At 40.7% G+C, this 19994-nt stretch overlaps 4 protein-coding genes across 4 annotated transcripts; 1 reads left to right on the top strand and 3 right to left on the bottom strand.

Annotated features, from left to right (window-relative positions):
• Window positions 1–726: 726 nt before the first annotated feature.
• LOC130493002 (olfactory receptor 6B1-like) lies at window positions 727–1659 on the bottom strand. Its single transcript, XM_056866777.1, has one exon. It carries the CDS (start codon window positions 1549–1551, stop codon window positions 727–729), a length of 825 nt encoding a protein of 274 aa, XP_056722755.1. The 5' UTR covers window positions 1552–1659.
• A 2515-nt stretch (window positions 1660–4174) lies between these two features.
• Window positions 4175–5149, bottom strand: LOC130493001 (olfactory receptor 1009-like). Its single transcript, XM_056866776.1, has one exon. The coding sequence runs from the start codon at window positions 5147–5149 to the stop codon at window positions 4175–4177; it is 975 nt and encodes a 324-aa protein (XP_056722754.1).
• A 4322-nt stretch (window positions 5150–9471) lies between these two features.
• On the bottom strand, window positions 9472–10419 carry LOC130493000 (olfactory receptor 11A1-like). The gene has a single exon (XM_056866775.1). The coding sequence runs from the start codon at window positions 10417–10419 to the stop codon at window positions 9472–9474; it is 948 nt and encodes a 315-aa protein (XP_056722753.1).
• A 4913-nt stretch (window positions 10420–15332) lies between these two features.
• LOC130492999 (olfactory receptor 14I1-like) lies at window positions 15333–19297 on the top strand. The gene is made up of 2 exons (XM_056866774.1): window positions 15333–15365; window positions 18341–19297. Exons 1-2 carry the CDS (start codon window positions 15333–15335, stop codon window positions 19295–19297), a joined length of 990 nt encoding a protein of 329 aa, XP_056722752.1.
• Window positions 19298–19994: the final 697 nt, after the last annotated feature.

The raw sequence follows: 19994 nt of genomic DNA, 5'->3' as shown, positions 1-19994 counted from the left end.
TATAAGCATTGGACCCCACTGAAGCCCCTCCCCAAACCCCACCCTCCTCAGACTCCATCCTCAAATCTCCAGGTATTTCCCAACTCAGAGCTGGCAACCCTAGGTAGGAGGCCTACCTTCCCCCTGCCAGTTGTTTGTGACAAGCTCTGAGTGAATATATGGAATTGCACGTCAGGACAACTTCATTATGGTGAAGTGTTGCAGCTCAGAAGTAGAGCTTCTGGTTAGCATGCAGAAGGTCGCAGGTCCAATCCCATTTGAAAGGATCAGGTAGTAGGTGAAAGACTTCTGCCTGAGATCCTGGAGATTCCCTGTCAGCCTGAGTAGACAATACTGTCTTTGATGGACCAGTGGTCTGGTTCAGTAAAAGGCAGCTTCATGTGTTCATATGCTCATTGCTCTACTAACAATGTAAGAAGTCTATCTAATCCAGCTTTCTAGAGTTTATCTAATCCAGTTTTTGGTTTCCATTTTGGTTAACTAACATAATCCTGAAGTAGGGTTTTATAATGATACCAATCTCTGTGGCTGCAGCCCTAAACGTGCTTCCTAGAAACTTTGCTCCTATTTAGAATTGAGGTGTACAAATAAAAAATGCTTTAAGATTAAGACATTACAAACCATTGACTTTCATCCACATAAAAGCAACTGGTTATTACATGGCATTTGTGACATTTTGAAAATAATGTTCCCATGAGAAGCAAAAGGAAAACAAGGAAGTGATGCTTATGATGAACCAACACAATGTCGGACAGTTTTTTTCAAAGCTTGTTTAATGTCTTTATTTCTCAGACTGTACACAAAAGGGTTTACCAAGGGAGTCAAGAGAGTGTAGAAGACTGAGAAGACCTTGTTCAGTTCTCTGAGCATGTTGTTTTTGGGTACCACATAAACAATTATTATAGTTCCATAAAAGAGAGTAACCACAGTGAGATGCGATGAGCAGGTAGAAAATGCCTTCTTCCTCCCAACAGAGGATGGGATTTTTAAAATGGTATCTATGATGCAGCTGTAGGAAATGAGGGTTAAAAGAAAAGGGAACAATCCAAACAGAGCTGACAGAATAAAGATCAGCAGCTGGGTGTTGAGGGTGCTGCTGCAGGACAGTTGAAGTAGTGGTGAAAAATCACAGAAGAAATGGTCAATGATGTTAGGCCCACAGAATACCAAGTGAGTCATAAAATAGGTTGTTACTGAGTTGACCATGAACCCAATGATCCAAGAACCACTCGCTAACTGCAAGCAGAATCTGACATCCATAAGTGTTGCATAATGCAATGGTTTGCATATTGCTAGGTAACGATCATAAGACATGGCTGCAAGGAGATAACATTCTGCTGTAGCCAAGCCCCCAAAGAAATATAATTGCACAAAACATGAATTCACCCACATGGATCGGTTCCTAGTCAGGAAACTGTCGAGCATCCGGGGCCAAATGGTGGAGACGTAGCAAGTATCTAAGCAAGACAGATTTCCCAGGAGGAAATACATGGGGGTGTGAAGATGCCAATCAGCTGCAACTAAGACAATGATCAGCAGGTTCCCAGCCATGGTGACAATGTAGATCACCAGAAATACAAAGAAGAGAAGGATCTGAAAATCACTGCTGTCCCCAAACCCCAGGAGAATAAATTCTTTGACTACTGATTGATTTCTCTGGTGTATATCCATGGGTTGCTGCTCAAAGAACTGGAAAATACAAAAGATGGGAGGAAGAAGTCATTTAGGAATGAGACATGATCTAAATAGCATTTAGTATAGATGTGCATATATTTACATGCTATTCAGGCTGTGTATACACATATATGCATAAAAACTCACACACTCATTAATCTCTAAGTGTCAAACTACACAATGAGTAGGATTCAACCATCTTTTTTGCTCAATCTCACCCAATCATTCTCCTTACTACAGCCCCTGATCTATACATTTATTTTTTACATGAAGGGCTCTTGATCCTCAGCATTTTCTCGAATGACCAAAGATTGGATCCCACCCAATATGTTTATTCACTTGTTCTTTATAAACTGTTCCTTTTGCAAATGCAGTTGCTGGGGTTGCTTTTTGAAAGAAGACATGGTTTGGGGGGGGGGGGGATGAAGTTTTATCCTTTCCTCTCCTACTATTTTCTCACTGGAAAAAAAAAAGCCATCCCAGCCCCAGCACTTCAAGTTGCCTTTGACTTCCACTGGGGGGAATATAGATAGAATACAGTTAGATATATGTGGGAACCTGTATGTTTTCATCAGTAGTTTAAAAGCAACTTCAGAGTGGCCTTTCACTGGGAAAATGGCTGGAGGAAGGTCACACTTCTCATCTCTAACCTCATTTTTATCGTAAATCTATGTATTATTCTATGTATTATTGGCATATGGTATATTAATAAACCTGAATCTGAATAATCTCTAACCTCACTGTTCTCTGCCATGAAAAAGCAAAAGCAGGAATGGCATTTGCAAAAGAAAGAAAAGAAACAGCTAAGCTAAATTATTTTTTAACATAATGCAGATGGGAATAGTTACTGTTGAATTCAGGGGGAAGGAAAAGATATGAGAGGGGGAAAACACTTGAAAGGCCTTGCTGGATTAGGTTAAAAAAAAGTCCAAAATTCAGTTATCTGCAATGGACAGCCAGATGCTTCTGGCTGGGTAGGTACCACTTACATGAGTATTTCACTGGAACAAGTCCTGCAATTTTATATTACATTTTCTTTATATTACATGGATGCAATTTCACCAGTTATACATAGATTTGGGAATTCAGGAAATTTAGTGTAAAAAACAAATAGACTGATGAACATATACTTTGCACAAATCACATTTGGAAATTGTATTTCCAAAGCTGCAATCTTAAATCACTTCACTGGGAGTAAGTAGCACTAAATAACAATGAGAAGACTTGCTTAGAGATTGCTCTCTTAGCCACTTTATGGTACTGTAATGATTACAGAACATTTTAAAGAGAGAAGCTGCTTTCTCCATTTCATCTCTGTCATTAAAATATAGCAATGATTTCATTGGTACCATAAAATGTGATTTGCCTTCTACAGTTAGAAATCAATTATTTTAAGGCTCCATAGTTTTGCGTACATAAGGTTACTAGAATCCCACATAAAATATTCCCCTGATTAATCAAGGCTTCTACATTACAGTCCCACATTCTATACAACTTTCTCCTTAGTACAATATAAGCCTCATGCTGGATCCAACCAGCTTCTCTGTTTTATCAGTTCCACTCCTCACTACAGTCCCCATCCTGTATAGCTTTTGTCTACACCCCAAGATCCATATCATAGTCTTTTCAGTGGTAAAAAAAAATTCCCTTGCTTTTTTTGGCAGAAAAACTGGAAGGATCCAATCCTTTGCTTTGAATTTTGATGACTGATCATTTCTTTTATTTGTGTCTTCTGCAGGGACCATGCATCCATATGACCAGGGTACAGAGCTGATTATATGATGGATACCAGCAAGCATCCCTACTCCATCTAGACCTTTGTTGACCACAGAGCAGTTATAGTGTGAAACGAGAAATGGTCATGAGACTTCACTGTATTTTGTCTCTCAATAAATCATACATAGATAGGTCTAAAATCTTAACATGAAGACCATACCTTTGCAAGGTTCTTAGACCTGAATTAAAATTCTGTCTGTGTTCCAAAGATCAACACAATTCAATAGCTGTGCTCGGCAAGATGGGTTCTCTGTCTTTACAAAAGACTGAGTACTTATACTTGCATTGAATTTTATATAACGTTGAAAGGTATAAAGCTCTCTGTAAAATCGAATCACTATGGAATTCATTATGTTTTTTTTAATTGCAAGTGAAGAGAGAATTATTGCCTAATGGCAAAACCCAGCATTCCCAAATGGCAATACCCAAAATTCCCAGTGTAAACAGAAACATATAATATAAATTATAGATAGGGTTGCCAACCTCCAGGTACTTGTTGGAGATCTCCTGCTACTACAACTGATCTCCAGTCAATAGTAGAAGTGTATCTCCAGGAATCCTTATTAAAGAATGTCAAGGTAATTGCAATTACATTGCAACTTAAAAGTTAATCTATCAAACAGTAGTAATTACCAAATAGTAACTACACAAATAGTCTAAAAATAGACAAAAAAAAACAATCATTTTTGAAGCATGTATGAGAAAACCACACATTTAGTGGTTCCTATATATGATTCGTCTTTTGAGGTGGAACCAACAGACATGATAAAAATCTACTCAAGGCATTCTTCACCTCTTTATTTCTCAGACTATATATGATGGGGTTGAGCATGGGGGTCAAAATGGTGTAGAAAACAGAGAAGAATTTTTGAAGGCCCTTCATTCTATTGGTGTTGGGAACCACATAGACACTCATCAGTGTGCCATAGAAAAGGGTGACCACAAAGAGATGGGATGAACAGGTGGAAAATGCCTTTTGCTTCCCTTCAGTGGAAGGGATTTTCATTATTGCTTCAATGATGAAAATATATGATGTTAGGGTCAATATAAGTGGGGGGAAGGTAAATATAGAGCATAATATATACATATACAGTTTAAATATGTGAGTGTCACTACACGATAGTTCTATGATTGGAAAGGTATCACAAAAGAAATGGTCGATTTTGTGGGGTCCACAAAAAACTAGCTTCAGCACAAAGGTTAATGACAGAGTATTTGCCAGGAAACCATTTAACCAAGAGCCAGCTATCAGCTGGAGACACAACTTGTCATTCATCATGTTGACATAATGCAACGGTTTGCATATAGCTAAGTACCGATCATAGGACATTGCAGCTAAGAGGCAGCATTCTGCAGCTCCAAAAAAACCAAAGAAATAATGTTGCAGAAAGCACTCACTGACTGAAATGATCTTCTTTCCTGTAAGGAAACTAGACAACATTCTGGGCAAGATATTTGTGCTGCTGCAAGTCTCCAAGAAGGAGAGGTTGCCAAGGAAGAAGTACATGGGGGTGTGAAGGTGTTTGTCAGTTGCAACTAGCAGGACAATGAGGATGTTCCCAGTCAAAGTCACAATGTAGATAAGGAGGAACACCAGGAAAAGAAGAATCTGAAGGACCTGGTGACTCCCAAATCCCAGCAGAATAAATTCAGTTACATTAGTGTCATTTCTTGGTTCTTTATTTTCTAGTAACTGCATCTGTGAAACCAAACATAATTACATTTAATGGCTGGTGTGTCTGAGATCACCAACTCTATGTGCGAAAAGCAGATATATGCACGGATGTATTGTAAGTGGGAAGTTCACACCCAGGTCTCAGATATTCACAGGCATTCTATGGATGGTCTTACTGCGCATTCCTGAAGGGGGTGGGTCTGAGTCAGTTTAGGAGCCAACGTGACCCTGCGGCAAGTGCCCACTTATCCCTGCCAGCCCTGGGACACCACGCCACAGCACACGGCTTGGGTGCCTGCGGGGCCTTCCACTGGAGTTCTCCCGGAGCAAATCTCGACACCAGCATCCCAGGAAATGTTCCTAGGGCATTCCGAAGGTGGAGCTGCCTAAAGCTTCCAAACCCCTTTTGTCCCAGGAATGCCTCCTGGGATGCCGGCAGTCCTGTGCCACCTTTTTAGGTGGCACAGGCCCGCTTTCCTCTATGGGGGGGGGAAGCCTTTTTTCCTGTCTTCATTTTGGAATCAAGGCTTTTCCTCCTCCATGGTGGCTGGAAAGCCTCTAAGGAGGCTTCTCAGCTGCTCCATCACAGCCGCCGTGGTCCCGTTCCCCCCCCCCTGCCTGTCAGGAGTGGGCAGATTGTCTATTTTCAAATCATATGCAGATTCAAATGTGCTTTCAAATGTGGATACCATTCTTTGCTTTCAATGGAGTAAACATTTGGATGTGTATCTCTCTATATACATTTCTGACTAGCCTTCATAGGAGTTTGCTCACTATGATGCAAAATATATCTGTCCAAAGATGGGTCTAGAATAACTTTCTGGACCAGATGAACCACTTATCCAAGTTTATCTCATCTTTCCCCCAAAGAGCTCAGTTTGAAAGGGTAGGAAAAAAATTGGAGATGGGGAACAGTTGTTTCTTTTAACTTTGCCCCTTCTTACTGAAAATCATGTGCAACAAGCAGCTTTTAAGGCTTGCATGAGAGGAAAGAAAATGGTATCCATATCTTTACTCAGGTCTGATATAAGCAACTTGGTGAAGACAATTTTTAGAGGGAAATCAGGACACAGCTAAGGATTAAGAAGCCCCTTTCTTCCACTTCAAATTGCAGCCTCATTGGCTGTATTTTATAAAGACATCAGTGTATCTTTAATGGAACTGGCTGTAACATTAATCATGGAACTGGCTGTTGCATGAACATCTGCTTTGCTAGCTCCTTCTTCCAGGTTTTTGCTACTGATCTGGATTTAATTCACCTCCTCAAATCCTATAGTACCGAGATTATAATTTCTACTAATCCTACCACATTTATGTAACTCCCTTTGAAATTAACTACTTTTGGACACATGCAGTTCTGGGGACCACTGCTAGGTATGACATTTAAAAAGAAAAGAATCAAAAGCCACATACCTTTGGAGGGGTAGTCATGGTTAATTTGCAGGGGGCCGTGTTTGAGCACCAACTTAAATTTATCCAGAAGTTCCTCAGTGATGATGGTTGCTGTTTCATATGTTTTTTGTCTTGCAGAAACCAGATGATAGTCCAATGGATACCACCACTTCCATTAATTAACATACAGCAATGCTTAGCAAGAGCTTTTGAGTATAATCCTCAGAAGGTCTACTCAGAATCTTGCTCAAGTCTTATCAATTGAACTTTCCCAGAACTGAACTCAGAAAGTGTCCTTAGGACCTGACCGTTTGTTTTGGAAATGACAAAAATTAAGATGACATGTTAGCTAATAGTTTCATGAGCTAAAGTGGACATCTTCATTTCTTTCTGCATGCCCCTTAGCTCAGTAGCCAAAGGAAAGCCTCAAGGAGGAAGTGCTCATTGATGTGACCATCTCCTGATCCTATCCATAATATCTGGTCATCAAAGTTACCCTTCCTCTTAATATGGAGGGTCTATGTTTAATTGTGAATTTTAGACTTTTCCTTCATTACATTGCCAAAGAAAGTCCTATAAACTATTTGCCAGTAGTTCTTTTCATTGTTACAGTAGGAAATCCATGCAGCTACTCTTAATGTTTTGAAGTAATTATTCTCTTGTACTTACTCATATAACAATAGCAGTACACAAAGGAGTAAGTAAATATGCTAAGTTAAAAAACAAAAACAAATATGATCTTATGACCTGCTGTATTGTTGCTCATGTCACCATAACTCTAATACGTTTCGTAGTAATAATTTGGAGACATATCAATAATGCAAAGATAGTGTGTACCTTATATCTATTTATCTCATTGTGGAGTCTTTGTTTGCCTCCCCTGAGACGTTTATTTAGTAGGGACTATTCAAGTCCCATGAAATTATCCACGATTAACTGTTCACAGATCGAAACTGAGCATGTTGATCTCATTATGGTTTAAGTATGGGGGAAAAAAACATATACAACACAGGCAAGTGCCTCAGGGAACAGGGAAGTGTTTCAAAGAACCTCAATTATGTTTTTTATCAGAGTAGAACATGTTTAAATATACACATAGAAAGACCATTCTCCCGGCCTTGCACAAAGCATAACAAACCAAGTTGATGAATGTGTCATGCTGCAGGCAGAGGGCAAGGGCCAGAGGCTCAAAACATAGTCTTGAAGCCGTCCAAGATATTACACAATTCAGGTAGAGTCCAAGAGATCAACACAGACAAAGGCAGTCCAAGGTGAGAGTCAGGGTCAACCCAAGACATCAAAATACCAGGAATCCAAAGTATAGCAAGGAGACAAGGCCAATACACAAGGAGATTGGCAACAAGTTGCTTGCACAACAGCCAAGCATATTTGATAACTTAAGTAGGCCAGGGAGGAAACAGCTGTTGCTTGTTATCCCATCTCAGCTGTGGTACAAAATATTAATATCTGTGTGTGTTAAGAGCCGTCTGTATGTGTGTGTTAAGTGCCGCTAAGGCGTGCATGCACACACACAAATATTTATATATACAAAGGACTACTGGATGATAATACATCATGACATTTTACTATCTGATAACAAAAACACATTGAAAACACATATAGAAAAACCACATATTTGTGGGGTTTTTCCCTATTATATTGTTAGCAAGAACAAGTTCCCTTTTCTATCAAGTTGAGAGACAGCCTACTGCTGTTCAAATCATGAATCCAGAATGATAGGAAAAGAGGGGAAGTCTCAGAAGTGCAATAGTAGATGGGTATGGATGGCCCAGGCTAGCCTATTCTTGTCAGATCTCAAGAGCTAAGAAGGGTTGGCCTTGGTTAGTATTTGGCTGGGGGACCACCAAGGAAGTCCAGGGTTGCTACACAGAGGCAGGTGATGGCAAGCTACCTCTGTTCATCTCTTTCCTTGAAAAGCCTACAGGGTCATCATCAGTCAGCTGTGACTTGACAGCACTTTTACACATACATGTAGGGGCCATGCAGTGATTTTTATGTGGGAACTGAAAGCTTACAAACAGGTCTCTATTTTCATAAATGAAATATTGGCAGGTACTTGCTAGAGGAACTCCACATCTGTTAGAAGACTTAAAATGCTAGGATAATAATCTTCTTTCAGTTCAGCAAAGACCCATCAAAACTGGAAGCCATCCTGTAATCCATTCTGTAGCTATTGTCTAGGGGTTGTTTGAGATACACTCCTGGTTCCTTTCCCCCCCCCCCAAAGGTAATCTTTTTAAAATATATTTTCTCTTCTTTAATATATGTATGTTAAGTGCCATCGAATCGCCTACGACTCATGGCGACCCTATGTATCAGTGTCTTCCAAAATGTCCTATCTTTGACAGCCTTGCTCAGATCTTGAAAATTGAGGACTGTGGCTTCCTTTATTGAGTCAATCCATATCTTGTTGGGTCTTCCTCTTTTCCTGCTGCCCTCAACATTTTCTAGCATGACTGTCTTTTCTAGTGACTCTTGTCTTCTCATAATGTGACCAAAATACGATAGCCTCTTTAATATACATACTAACAAATAGTCATGGGCACTGGGGAAAAAACTAATGTTCTGCTTTTTAACTATATAAAAGTAAATTGCATTTATGGAACAAGAAAGTGTAGAATACTATCCAGCATAGATTGATAAATCTTATATAAAATAAGTACAGTTCTTACTCCAAAACAGATACATGTAATATTAGGATGAAGTATTATCACAATATTCGAAGCAGAATTTTTGGATTAAAATGATTACCTACAGTGTGATATTTAAAATACAAATACAGTCAATGAGAAACTAACTTTTCTTTCTTGCTTTTAAAGTCTCAGCAACTGTCACTGCCCACTCCTTTTATAATTAGAGATATGGACACTATATGCTTTCTCTGTTGAGATGAAAGGGAAGTTCATCATATGAATACTTTCCCCCACTGGTAGTCAAGTGAAAGAGATTAATTTATTGAGATATTTTCTCAAGGCCCTGTTCACTTCTTTATTTCTTAGGGTGTAGATGAGTGGGTTAAATAACGGTGTCAGAAGAGTATAGAAGACCGAGATGATTTTGTTCAAGTTCTTGGAAGAAGGAACCAAGTATACAGCAAGGAGACTTCCATAAAATATAGTAACAACTATTAGGTGAGAGGAACAGGTGGAAAAGGCCTTTTGCTTCCCTGTATTTGTTGGAATTCTCAGGATGGCATTGATGATACAAATGTAAGAGGTCAGAGTTAAGGCAGTGGGGAATACCGATATAATGCTACAAACCACAGATAGTGCTATTTCTGCAAGACTTGTATCACTGCAAGCAAGCTTGATCAGGGGTGGGAAATCGCAAAAGAAATGATCGATTTCATTGGATTTGCAAAAAGACAAATTAGATGTTAATGCAATGACTACAGTGCTGCCCAGGAAGCCACTCCCCCAGGAATATGTAGCTAGCTGGATAGAAATCCTGGTATTCATAAAAACTGAATAATGAAGTGGTTTGCATACTGCTATATATCGATCATAAGACATCACAGCTAACAGATAACATTCAGTAGCTGCCAAGATGCCAAAGCTATACAACTGAGCCAGACATCCAATAATGGAAATGGTTTTGTCTCCAGTCAGAAAGCTGCCCCAAATCCGAGGGATAACAGTAGACGTGTAACATATCTCCAGACACGACAAGTTTCCCAAGAAGAAGTACATGGGAGTATGAAGGTGATGATCAGCCACCACAAGCAGAACAATGAGGATGTTTCCAGTCATGGTCATGAGGTAGATGGCCAGAAACACTAGGAAAAAAAGAATGTGAAGTTGTGGGAGTTCCCCAAATCCCAGGAGGATGAATACGGTGACAACAGTTTGGTTTCTCCATTGTCCACTTGCAATGGGTTGCATCTATGGAGAAACACAGACAATGTGAAAGATTTGCTTTTTTTCGTGGTCACAAATTCAGATGTAGAACTGTGATTGTGGTTTCATTAAATGCACTTCTAGCAAGTGAGCATATTCACATTCAGAAGGAGATTCAAATTAATTTAGAGTGCAGACATAGGATTACATTTGAGAGAGCTGAACACACTATAACAGAGACATCAGGGAGCATGAATGTACATTCTTTCAACAATCATTCCATTAACAACTGGCAATGCCATATCCCTCCCCACGATTTACCCCTTTAGAGGCATTTTGGTAATTAAATAAATTAGTATGTCTTCAGAAGAGAGGACTATAGCATATTTTATCTTTTCAATATATACTCAACACAGGCAGAACTGTCAACATTTCTTCTCTCATCCGATCATGAATACTCACTGTGACTGTCAACAATTACAAACTGTGTACATAAATCCACAGAATACCTTTAAGCCTGTTATGCTGGATGCTTCAGTGTGCTCAGACAACCTCTCTTTCATAGATTGATTAGCAATGGAACATGGATATGGCAAATAAACTACAGCTGAAGGTTTGAGGCAAGCATTATTTAAAGTCTTTCTGCAGCTAAGGGAGCAAATCCCCTTTGGATACCTGTTCAGATGAATGCACTCTGCTCCATATTTGGTTAAAACGTCTTACATCAATTAGGCTGTCTTTGTGAGAATCCATGAGGTACTGAATCTCCATTTCCCTAGTGTATGTGAAGTTTTTACTTCATAGAATCATAGAGTTGGGACCTCCAGGATCATTTAGTCCAACCCCCTGCACAATGCAGGAATTTGACAACTACCTCCCCCCCCCACACCCCATTGACCCCTACTCCATGCCCAGAAGACGGCCAAGATGCCCTCCTTCTCATGAACTGCCTAAGGTCATAGAATCAGCATTGCTGACAGATGGCTATCTAGCCATCTGTAATACATGCTGGAGGAGGGGAAGATTATTCATAGATGTTTATAAAGATGATGCTTTCTGTTTTATTTTCAGTCACTTTCATCATAATCTCTAATAACTGGTGGTTGTTGTTGTTTTTTAATCCAGGGGAATAGCCATGTTAACTAAAGCAAAATTAAGCATGACATACAAAAGAGTAATAACAATTTTATTCCGGTTGCAGTTTTCATGGACCTTTTTGCATCCTATGACAGTAACCTCATTATGTAGTCATTTGGGTACATTGGACTTGGGAAGAAACAAAGTGAAGAACAGAAGTTCCTTTTTTCTGTTTGTCATAAGGGCAATGGACAAGAAAATTCGACAACCATTAATGTAATCTTGAGTTGCAGAATATGTGACCAACCAAGGCTGACAAATGTACTGTACTCTGATTCCCACATGTTGTGACTTTATAGGAGTCTAGAACAGAGGCTGGAAAGGAAGGCAGCATGGTATAGCTTGATCTTGTCAAATCGTGAAAGCTAAGCAGGGTCAGCCCTGGTTAGTATTTGTATGGGAGATCATCAAGGAATACCAGGGTTGCTACACAGAGGAAAGCACTGGCAAACCACCTCTCTTAGTCTCTTGAAAACCCCATAAGTACGGTTGCTAACTCCAGGTTGAGAAATACTTGGAGATTTTGGGGGTGGAGCCTGAGGACGGTGGGGTTTGGAGAGGGGAGGGACTTCAATGCCATAAAGTCAAAATGCCAAAGCGGACATTTTCTCCAGGTGAACTGATCTCTATCGGCTGGAGATCAATTGTAATAGCAGGAGATGTCAAGCTACTACTTGGATGCTGGCAACCCTAGGTAACACTAAGACAGACAGGGGGGCACATTTTACCCCAAGGTGGCGGCACGCTACCCAGAGGCCAAAAGAAAGGCAATAAGTGGTTTTTTTCCACCTGCATTCCCCACTTGACTGTGTTCTGCTTGTTTCTCTCTACTGCTATGTTTGCTTACATGAGACCAAAATCGATGTCTTCTGTATCAATGGACCTGATGGCTGCTGTATTGTGCACCATTTTGCCACCACTCCTGAATCCCATTATTTATAGTCTGAGAAACAAAGACATCCAAGTGGCCATGCAGAAAATGTCCAAGAAGCTTGTCAGAGCTGGCTTGATGATTTGATAAACTTCCCAATGAAGTAAGCCTAACTGATATTAATGTGAATAGCTGAGTTGTACTATTATGGCTACAGATGTATCCTCATTGCTAGGTTATTTCTACCATGTATAACTGTATAATTATATTATACATGTATAATTGCTAGGTTATTTCTACCATGTATAATATGTAAATGATGGCTATAAATTGATATATCTATATGACTGGTGATAGATCTCCTGTACATTAGCATGCAGGGTAATATTGTTCTGAACTAAAGTAGATGTGGTGTTTGATGTATAGGACTCCTTTTGAAAACACAGTTCATCCCTTGCACTAATCCATACTTTTAGATTGTGTGTATTTGAATAATATTTCTTTTCAAACTATTTTATGTTTTGGGTAGTCCAATCTTGAGGGCTGGCACAGCAGTAGTGGATGACTGTCAGCATAATAGCAATATCCATGGTTGATTCCCTATGGACATTCAGTGGGGTGAGGAGAAAAAAAAACATGGTCCCCTTCTCCAGGCAGAGAGCCATAGTGAACATGTCAGAGACCCTAGCAACCCTAGGAATATCATGGAGCAGTGGCCAATGAAATTCCTCCGAGCTGCCCAAACAGATGCAGGCCACCAATGGGACCACAGTTCCTCAGTGACATGCCCCTCCCTGTGAAGTGCACAGACAAGTGTTCAAGTCACGGTGTAGTTGCTAGCAAAATATAAGGGCTTGAACCCACAGCCACCCCCCCCTAGACAAGTGCCCTAACCACTGGCCCAACCAGGCACCTGCAAAGGAGGAATGCCATTGGGTATTAGGCATTCCATTGAAGCTCTAATGTCACCACCAGCCATATGGGATCAGGCATGGAACATTGTAAGGTAGGCATGGAAAGGCACTGGATCAGCATGGCCAAGGCCCCTGGTTTGATCCCCACATGGAAAGAGGCTGGGCTGAAAACTTCAAAAGGGGAACGGGATAGCCCAGTTGATGAGTTGGCCAGGAGTACATTTTGGCTGACATGTTATTTCAATACTTGTCTGCACCTTACACAAGGGACCATTGCTGCCACCAGCCTCCTTTCATCCCAGGGACACTGTCAAGACAGAAGATCCATTTTGTTCTTTGTTACCTTACTGCTCTCCATTTTGTGTGTCTAAGATTCAGCACTCAGTAATTTTCCACAGGCCTAGCTCATTGTGTTCTCACAAACAACACCTCTGACAAGGTTTGCAGCTTATCTGGCTATTGCCGTATTAATAAAATCATTCATTCACAAACAACACCTGTAGCTTGTTATGCCAACTGGCTGAGTTATCACAGTCACTAGCTCATACCATCCTAGTTAGTTGAACCAGCACTCTTTTCCTCTGAACACATAATTCTAGCTTAGACTGGTTTACACCATCCATAGACTTCTCCCAATAGTCCACCTTGATTGGGAATTGAGAGTCATCTGACCTGGGCTAATTTTTCCATAAGTTTGGCTATGCTTTACAGTAGATATCTGCTTCCTCAACACTTTGATTTCAACATGTCGCTTGTAACAAAGTCTTTTTTTAGCTTTTAAGATCCAGCTTATCATGTAACATCTTAGTAACTATTATGTAGCCAGCTAGATTTCTTGTTTTATATTGCCACTTGCCTATTGACTAAGTATCTTTTATTTTAATCTCTTTTTAAAACTTTAATATTAATAAACATTTTAAGCTTTAAAGTTTGAGTTTGCTGACCTAACCTAGACAGTTTCAGTTATTCTACTGGAACACGGCAGACCTCTGTTGTCATAGACCCCCCCCCCCTTACAAGGACACACAAGTCCCCCTTGGAACATCCTCCTTGCCCAATCATCATGTAATTTCACATAAATGCTAGCAGAGTGTGTGAGTGGGAAGGGGGTGGTGATTGTGGAGGGGTGGCCACATCGGTCAGTTCTAGCTGAATCCAAGAGGAGTCCAATGGCACCATGGAGACTAACAAAATGCATCCTAGCATGAGCCTCCCATAAACCTAACCCCAGCCCCTCAGACGTGTGAAGAGGAAATCTTTCTGGGAAGTCTCAGTGGGAATCCAGAGTGGGGAGGAGGAGGAGTTGGGGATGAGGGGGTGGAGCAGAAGGGGCAGGGATTGCCTCAACCGGCCAACACCAGACAGGGACACGGCTTTTGAACACTCTAGACTTTATTGAACAGGGAAACAGTAACAAGGTCCAACACATGGGGTTGTGAATTCCCACTGTCCAGCCCCTGCGACTTTGCAAGCTCCAAAAGGGAGTCATGGGGAGATACAGTAAGCCATTTCTATCATGTTGCATCCCAATTATCTATAGAGTCCAATGAAGATAATAAGGAGGAGGTTGGATAAACTAAAGGTAAAGGTAAAGGTCCCCTGTGCAAGCACCGGGTCATTCCTGACCCATGGGGTGACGTCACATCCTGACATTTCCAAGGCAGACTTTGTTTGCGGGGTGGTTTGCCAGTGCCTTCCCCAGTCATCTTTACCCCCTTTACCCCCAGCAAGCTGGGTACTCATTTGACCAACTTTGGAAGTCAACCAACCTTTGGCTGAGTCAACCTTGAGCCGGCTAACTGAGACCAACTTCCATCGGGATCGAACTCAGGTCGTGAGCAGAGCTTTTGACTGCAGTATTGCAGCTTAACACTCTGCGCCACGGGGCTCTCTGAGAGAGATGGGGGAAGACTCTCTATCTGGCACTCATTTTGTCCCAAGAGCAGATGCTGCAGTGTTAGCCCTTGGCAGCGATAACCAAAGAAAAGACTTGTGTGACACCATCAGGATCAGCAAACTTATTAGAGCATGAGCCGATGTTGTCTGATGCAGTGGAACGTATTGATGCCGTGAGTTCTGAGCTCCAATGAATAGCAAAGCCTAATTGTTCTCCTTTAGACTGTCTCGAGTTCTGAGAGCAGAAATGTTAGAACACAGAGTTAAAATCCTTCTAATGCTGGGATGTGTCATTTCAGTGGTTGGTTCTCCAGATAATAGTCCTCCTCCCCCGGGGGGGATATATCAAGGAAGCAGCCCCAGCTTTGCCTTCATCTTGACATACTGTTCAATATATGGCAAGGACCTTTAAAAAAATAAAAAGCATAGGGAAATTCAAACATATAGCTCTTCACCTAAAGACAGAAATGGTGGAAGAGCCCTACAAAAGTACTAGCAACGTTCTTGTCTGATCTGAAGCATACTAGAAATAAACTGATGTCCTGTTAAAATTTGATTGTTTTTTGGTATGGTTTGGCATCGTTTATGTTTAGCAGCTAGGGTTTGTAGAGATGTATTTTTTTCCTCTGGAAGATGTGATGGGATTCAGGGCATGGGATAGCTCATTATCATGGCAGTGATAAGCATGGTTACACTCTTCTAAGTTTATTGAAGTCAATGTAATAATTAGGGTTGCCAGATCCCTCTTTACCACAGCGGGGTTTTTTGGGTTTTTTCAGAGCCTGAGGAGGGCAGGGTTTGGGGAGGAGAGTGACTTCAATGCCATAGAGTCCAATAGCCAAAGAGGCCATTTTCTCCAGGTGAACTGATCTCTATCGGCTGGAGATCAGTTGTAATGGCAGACGATCTCCAGCTAGTACATAGAGATTGGCAACCCTAGTAATAATGTAATAAGGTGTAGGTGAAACAGCTAGAGTGTCAAAGTAGGATTAAAGGAATAGCATCTCTTCCTGAAGAACCCAATATTTCCCCAATGAAATAGCTGGCTGGATCCAAAGCCAAGAATGCAGCAATCCTTCACTAGGCAACAATGGCAGTTGTCCTAATTATTTCTTCCATAGTTTCATTAAACTTCTGCGAGGGGTGTGAAGGAAAAGTTTTGTAATTAGCATTAGTTTCTGCTGTTAAGTCACAAAGACTTTGGGGGAGGAGATGTTAATCTATTAATAAGAACAAAAATAAGTGAATCTCCTCCACGTCTCCATTTCTTCTTCCGGCCAGGAACAGCTCACCAGGACAGAGGGAAAGACGTGAGTAAGCATACAATGTTTTTCTTCTGAAGTATAACTCCTGGTGGTTGAATGTGTTATTTAGCATGGCATAGCAAAGCTTTGGTGATGGATAAGTGGAAGGACAGTAAGAAGGAACAAAATAACAATCGACACAGAGCAACTGTTGAATCAGAAAGCTTCCAAGTGATGAACCAGATATCTGAAGTCCTTTAAATAACGGTTACTGAAAATTGGGATCCAGTTGTGTGTTAATACACACTTTATCTGAAAATGGAAGAAAAAAGGTACCTAAATGGTTTTGAGTATGATGTTAGCCCCTCTGAGCTTGGCCTCAGCCAGGAAAAGGTGGCTAATCATCATCATCATCATCATCATCATGACAACAACAACAGTAATAAACCAGACTTAGCAATTTGACTTGCAAGAACAGCTAAATACCTTGAATTCGTTTCACACAATGAAATAGACCCATGTCAGATTCAGACCAAACATTATAGCGTCAAACATATTTCATGGAATTTACACCCCAGAAGTGTAGTTGTGGCCATTAGACTATTATTTCTTAATTGTCCTTTCTAGATTTGTGGAGAAAAGTTTTGTTGGCAGTTATTAGCCATGTAAGCTAAGTGCACAGTATACATTGGATTACTAGAGGCTAGGGCCAACTAATAAGGAGAATCTTTCATGGACCCCTGTCTGGTCTCTACTTGGAAGAGGGTACTAGACTAGATAAGTGGGACCCCAGAACAAAATGTTGCAAATAGTGTTGTTGTTTGTTCACAGTAGCACTTTATTTTTTTTTAAAAAAAACCCCTGCAATATATGATTTGTAGTTATTTGGGAACACTGGAAAGAAAAGCTTCTGGCCTTTCTCTGTTCCCTTGTGCAAAGTTGCGCAGTTGCCTGCAGTTGGTTTTAAAAAGGAATCTGAGAGGATGCATGGGGATTGCAGTCACTTTGCTAGTGTGTCACCAGGTGGTCAAGGAGGCTTCTTCTCACCCAGCTGCCTGCCTCCAGTGCCGTCACCTGAGCCACCCTTCCCAACCACCCCCTCAGCTTTTGAGCACTGAAACTGAGGTGATGGCACTGCCGGCGAGCAATGGAATTCCCAACCATTAAATCTGGTGGTAGTAGATTTCTTCATGAACAGATTAGACATAATCAATTGCTGTTGACCATAATAGGTAACTACAATATACCAGAAGTTCAAATAGCAGGGAAAGAGAATCTTTCCTGCTCTGTTTCTGAGCACCTATCAGGTTTGTGCTGGGAGCATGATACTTGACAGCGTTGATATGGCCCAATAAGGTGCTTCTTATGTGCATTTGGTCCGTTTTCTGAGGGACATCCTACAGCAATGTGGCAAAGTTGAGAATATTGATCAACTGTAATAATTCTGCCCCACCATGTGTGTGTGTGTGGGGGGGCAGAACCATTATGCATTAAAAATTGGAATGAGATCCGTAGTTGGTTTTAAATCTCCTCAGTAAAAATGACATATTTCCCTCATTTTGAAACCTCATTATTAAACAGAGAGATATTTGTGCATAACTATGCATAATTTCAAGGAAATACCCATGCCTAATTTTGAGGAACAGACTCAAAAGTATTTTTTTGGTCGAAATCCTGTAATAGCCAATGGTGATGCCATTTGGTCATTTTAATCTCTCGGTTTAATGGTCCAGATTGGGGGGGGACGACATGCTTCAGATGTGAAAGTGAAAAATTGTTTCTGGAGACTTCATATGTGATCTGCATCCTGACTGTTACTTCAAAGCCCAACCATCATGTCCCTACCGACAGTAGATGGTTTTCTTTTATTTCTCAATGACACATTTCCTTTTCTTTCTACACAGGTTCGTTTCAATGAAGAAATGGGAAATCAAACAACTGTGAAAGAATTCTTTCTTTTGGGATATACTAATGTCCTAGAGCTGCAGATTTTACATTTTGTGGTGTTTCTGTCCATTTATTTGGCAGCCTTGGTGGGAAACTTCCTTCTGATCCTGACTGTAGTCCAGAACGAATCCCTTCATAGTCCCATGTATTTCTTCCTAGCCAACCTCTCCTTATCAGATGCGTGCTATATCTCTGCCACTGTCCCCAAATCCATGGAAATTTCCATGACAAACAGCAAACTGATTTCTTTCTCTGGATGCAGCATCCAATTGTTTTTAGTTGTCACATGTGCTGGTGCTGAGTTGACTTTTCTTACTGTCATGGCTTACGATCGCTATGTAGCAATTTGTCATCCTCTACAGTATGCAGCGGTCATGAACTGGAATGCCTGCATCCAAATGGCAGCAGCTTCTTGGATTAGCAGCCTAATCAATGCTGCTATGCACACTGCAAACACATTCAGGTTGCATTTTTGCACCTCTAAGGTTAAACAATATTTCTGTGATATCCCCCAGTTACTAATGCTATCTTGCACTGACGCAACAGCCAGTGTCATGGTTCTTCTCATTGAAACAGTGGTTGTTTGCTCATTTTGCTTTTTTTATATCTTAGCTTCTTACGGGCTCATCTTCTCAGCAGTGTTTAAAATGCAATCAGCCCAGGCCAGGGCCAAAGCCTTTTCCACTTGCATTCCACATTTGGCTGTGTTCTGCTTGTTTCTTTCTACTGGTGTATTTTCTTACTTGAGACCAAAATCTTTATCTTCACCGCTAGTGGACCCTCTGGCTGCTGTATTGTATACCATTTTGCCACCGCTCTTGAATCCCGTTATTTATAGTCTGAGAAACAAAGAAATCCAAGCAGCTATGCAGAAAATGTCAAAGAATCTTTTTGGATTTCACTTGATAATCTGATGTACTTTCCAATGAAGAGAACCCAATTAATGCTAATATGAATAACTCATGGATATCATTATGACTATTGATGTATTCAGATTGAAATGTAATTTCTACTGTTTGTGAGTGTATCATCAAGTCACAGCCGACTTATGGCAACCCCAGTAAGCGGCTTTCAGGGCAAGTGAGAAGTAGAGATAGTTTGCCATTGCCTTTCTCTGCAGCACCCTTTTTGGTGGTCTCCCCTCCAAGTACCAACCCTGCTTAGCTTTCGACATCTGATGAAATCAGACTATACCATGCCTCCTTTCCTCCTCTGTTTCTACCATGTGTAATATAACATTTTTAAAGCTATCTGTGTAAATGATGGCTATAAACTGATATATCTTGATAACTGATCATAGAGTTGAAAGAGGCCATTCATGTCATCTAGTCCAACCCCCTGCTCAATGCAGGATCAGTCTAGAGCATCCCTGACAAGTGTTTGTCCAGCCTCTGCTTAAAGACTGCCAGTGAGGGGGAACTCATGGAAAATTTAGCATGTTGGGTAATGTTCCAAACTAAAACAAGATCTTTTGTTGTTTGGTATATGGGGCTTTTTCATATTTTTTCCATTGGAATACACAGTCCATCACCTGCAGTTTAAATGGTTACAATCTAGATAGAGATATGATATGATTTTGTTGCATGAATGGCCTGTCTCATACAGAAGTCA

Source organism: Euleptes europaea, unplaced genomic scaffold, assembly GCF_029931775.1.
Source record: "Euleptes europaea isolate rEulEur1 unplaced genomic scaffold, rEulEur1.hap1 H_4, whole genome shotgun sequence".
NCBI classification, from domain to species: Eukaryota; Metazoa; Chordata; class Lepidosauria; order Squamata; family Sphaerodactylidae; genus Euleptes; species Euleptes europaea.
Note: the sequence above shows the minus strand (reverse complement) of the source record. Positions and strands in the feature narration are given on the sequence as shown.

Coding starts and splice junctions, on each gene's coding strand:
- LOC130493002 (XM_056866777.1), bottom strand. CDS start 1,551: ATGGCTGGGAACCTGCTGATCATTGTCTTAGTTGCAGCTGATTGGCAT.
- LOC130492999 (XM_056866774.1), top strand. CDS start 15,333: ATGTTGTCTGATGCAGTGGAACGTATTGATGCC. Junction 15,366..18,340: donor CAGTGGAACGTATTGATGCC/GTGAGTTCTGAG, acceptor CTTTCTACACAG/GTTCGTTTCAATGAAGAAAT.
- LOC130493001 (XM_056866776.1), bottom strand. CDS start 5,149: ATGCAGTTACTAGAAAATAAAGAACCAAGAAATGACACTAATGTAACT.
- LOC130493000 (XM_056866775.1), bottom strand. CDS start 10,419: ATGCAACCCATTGCAAGTGGACAATGGAGAAACCAAACTGTTGTCACC.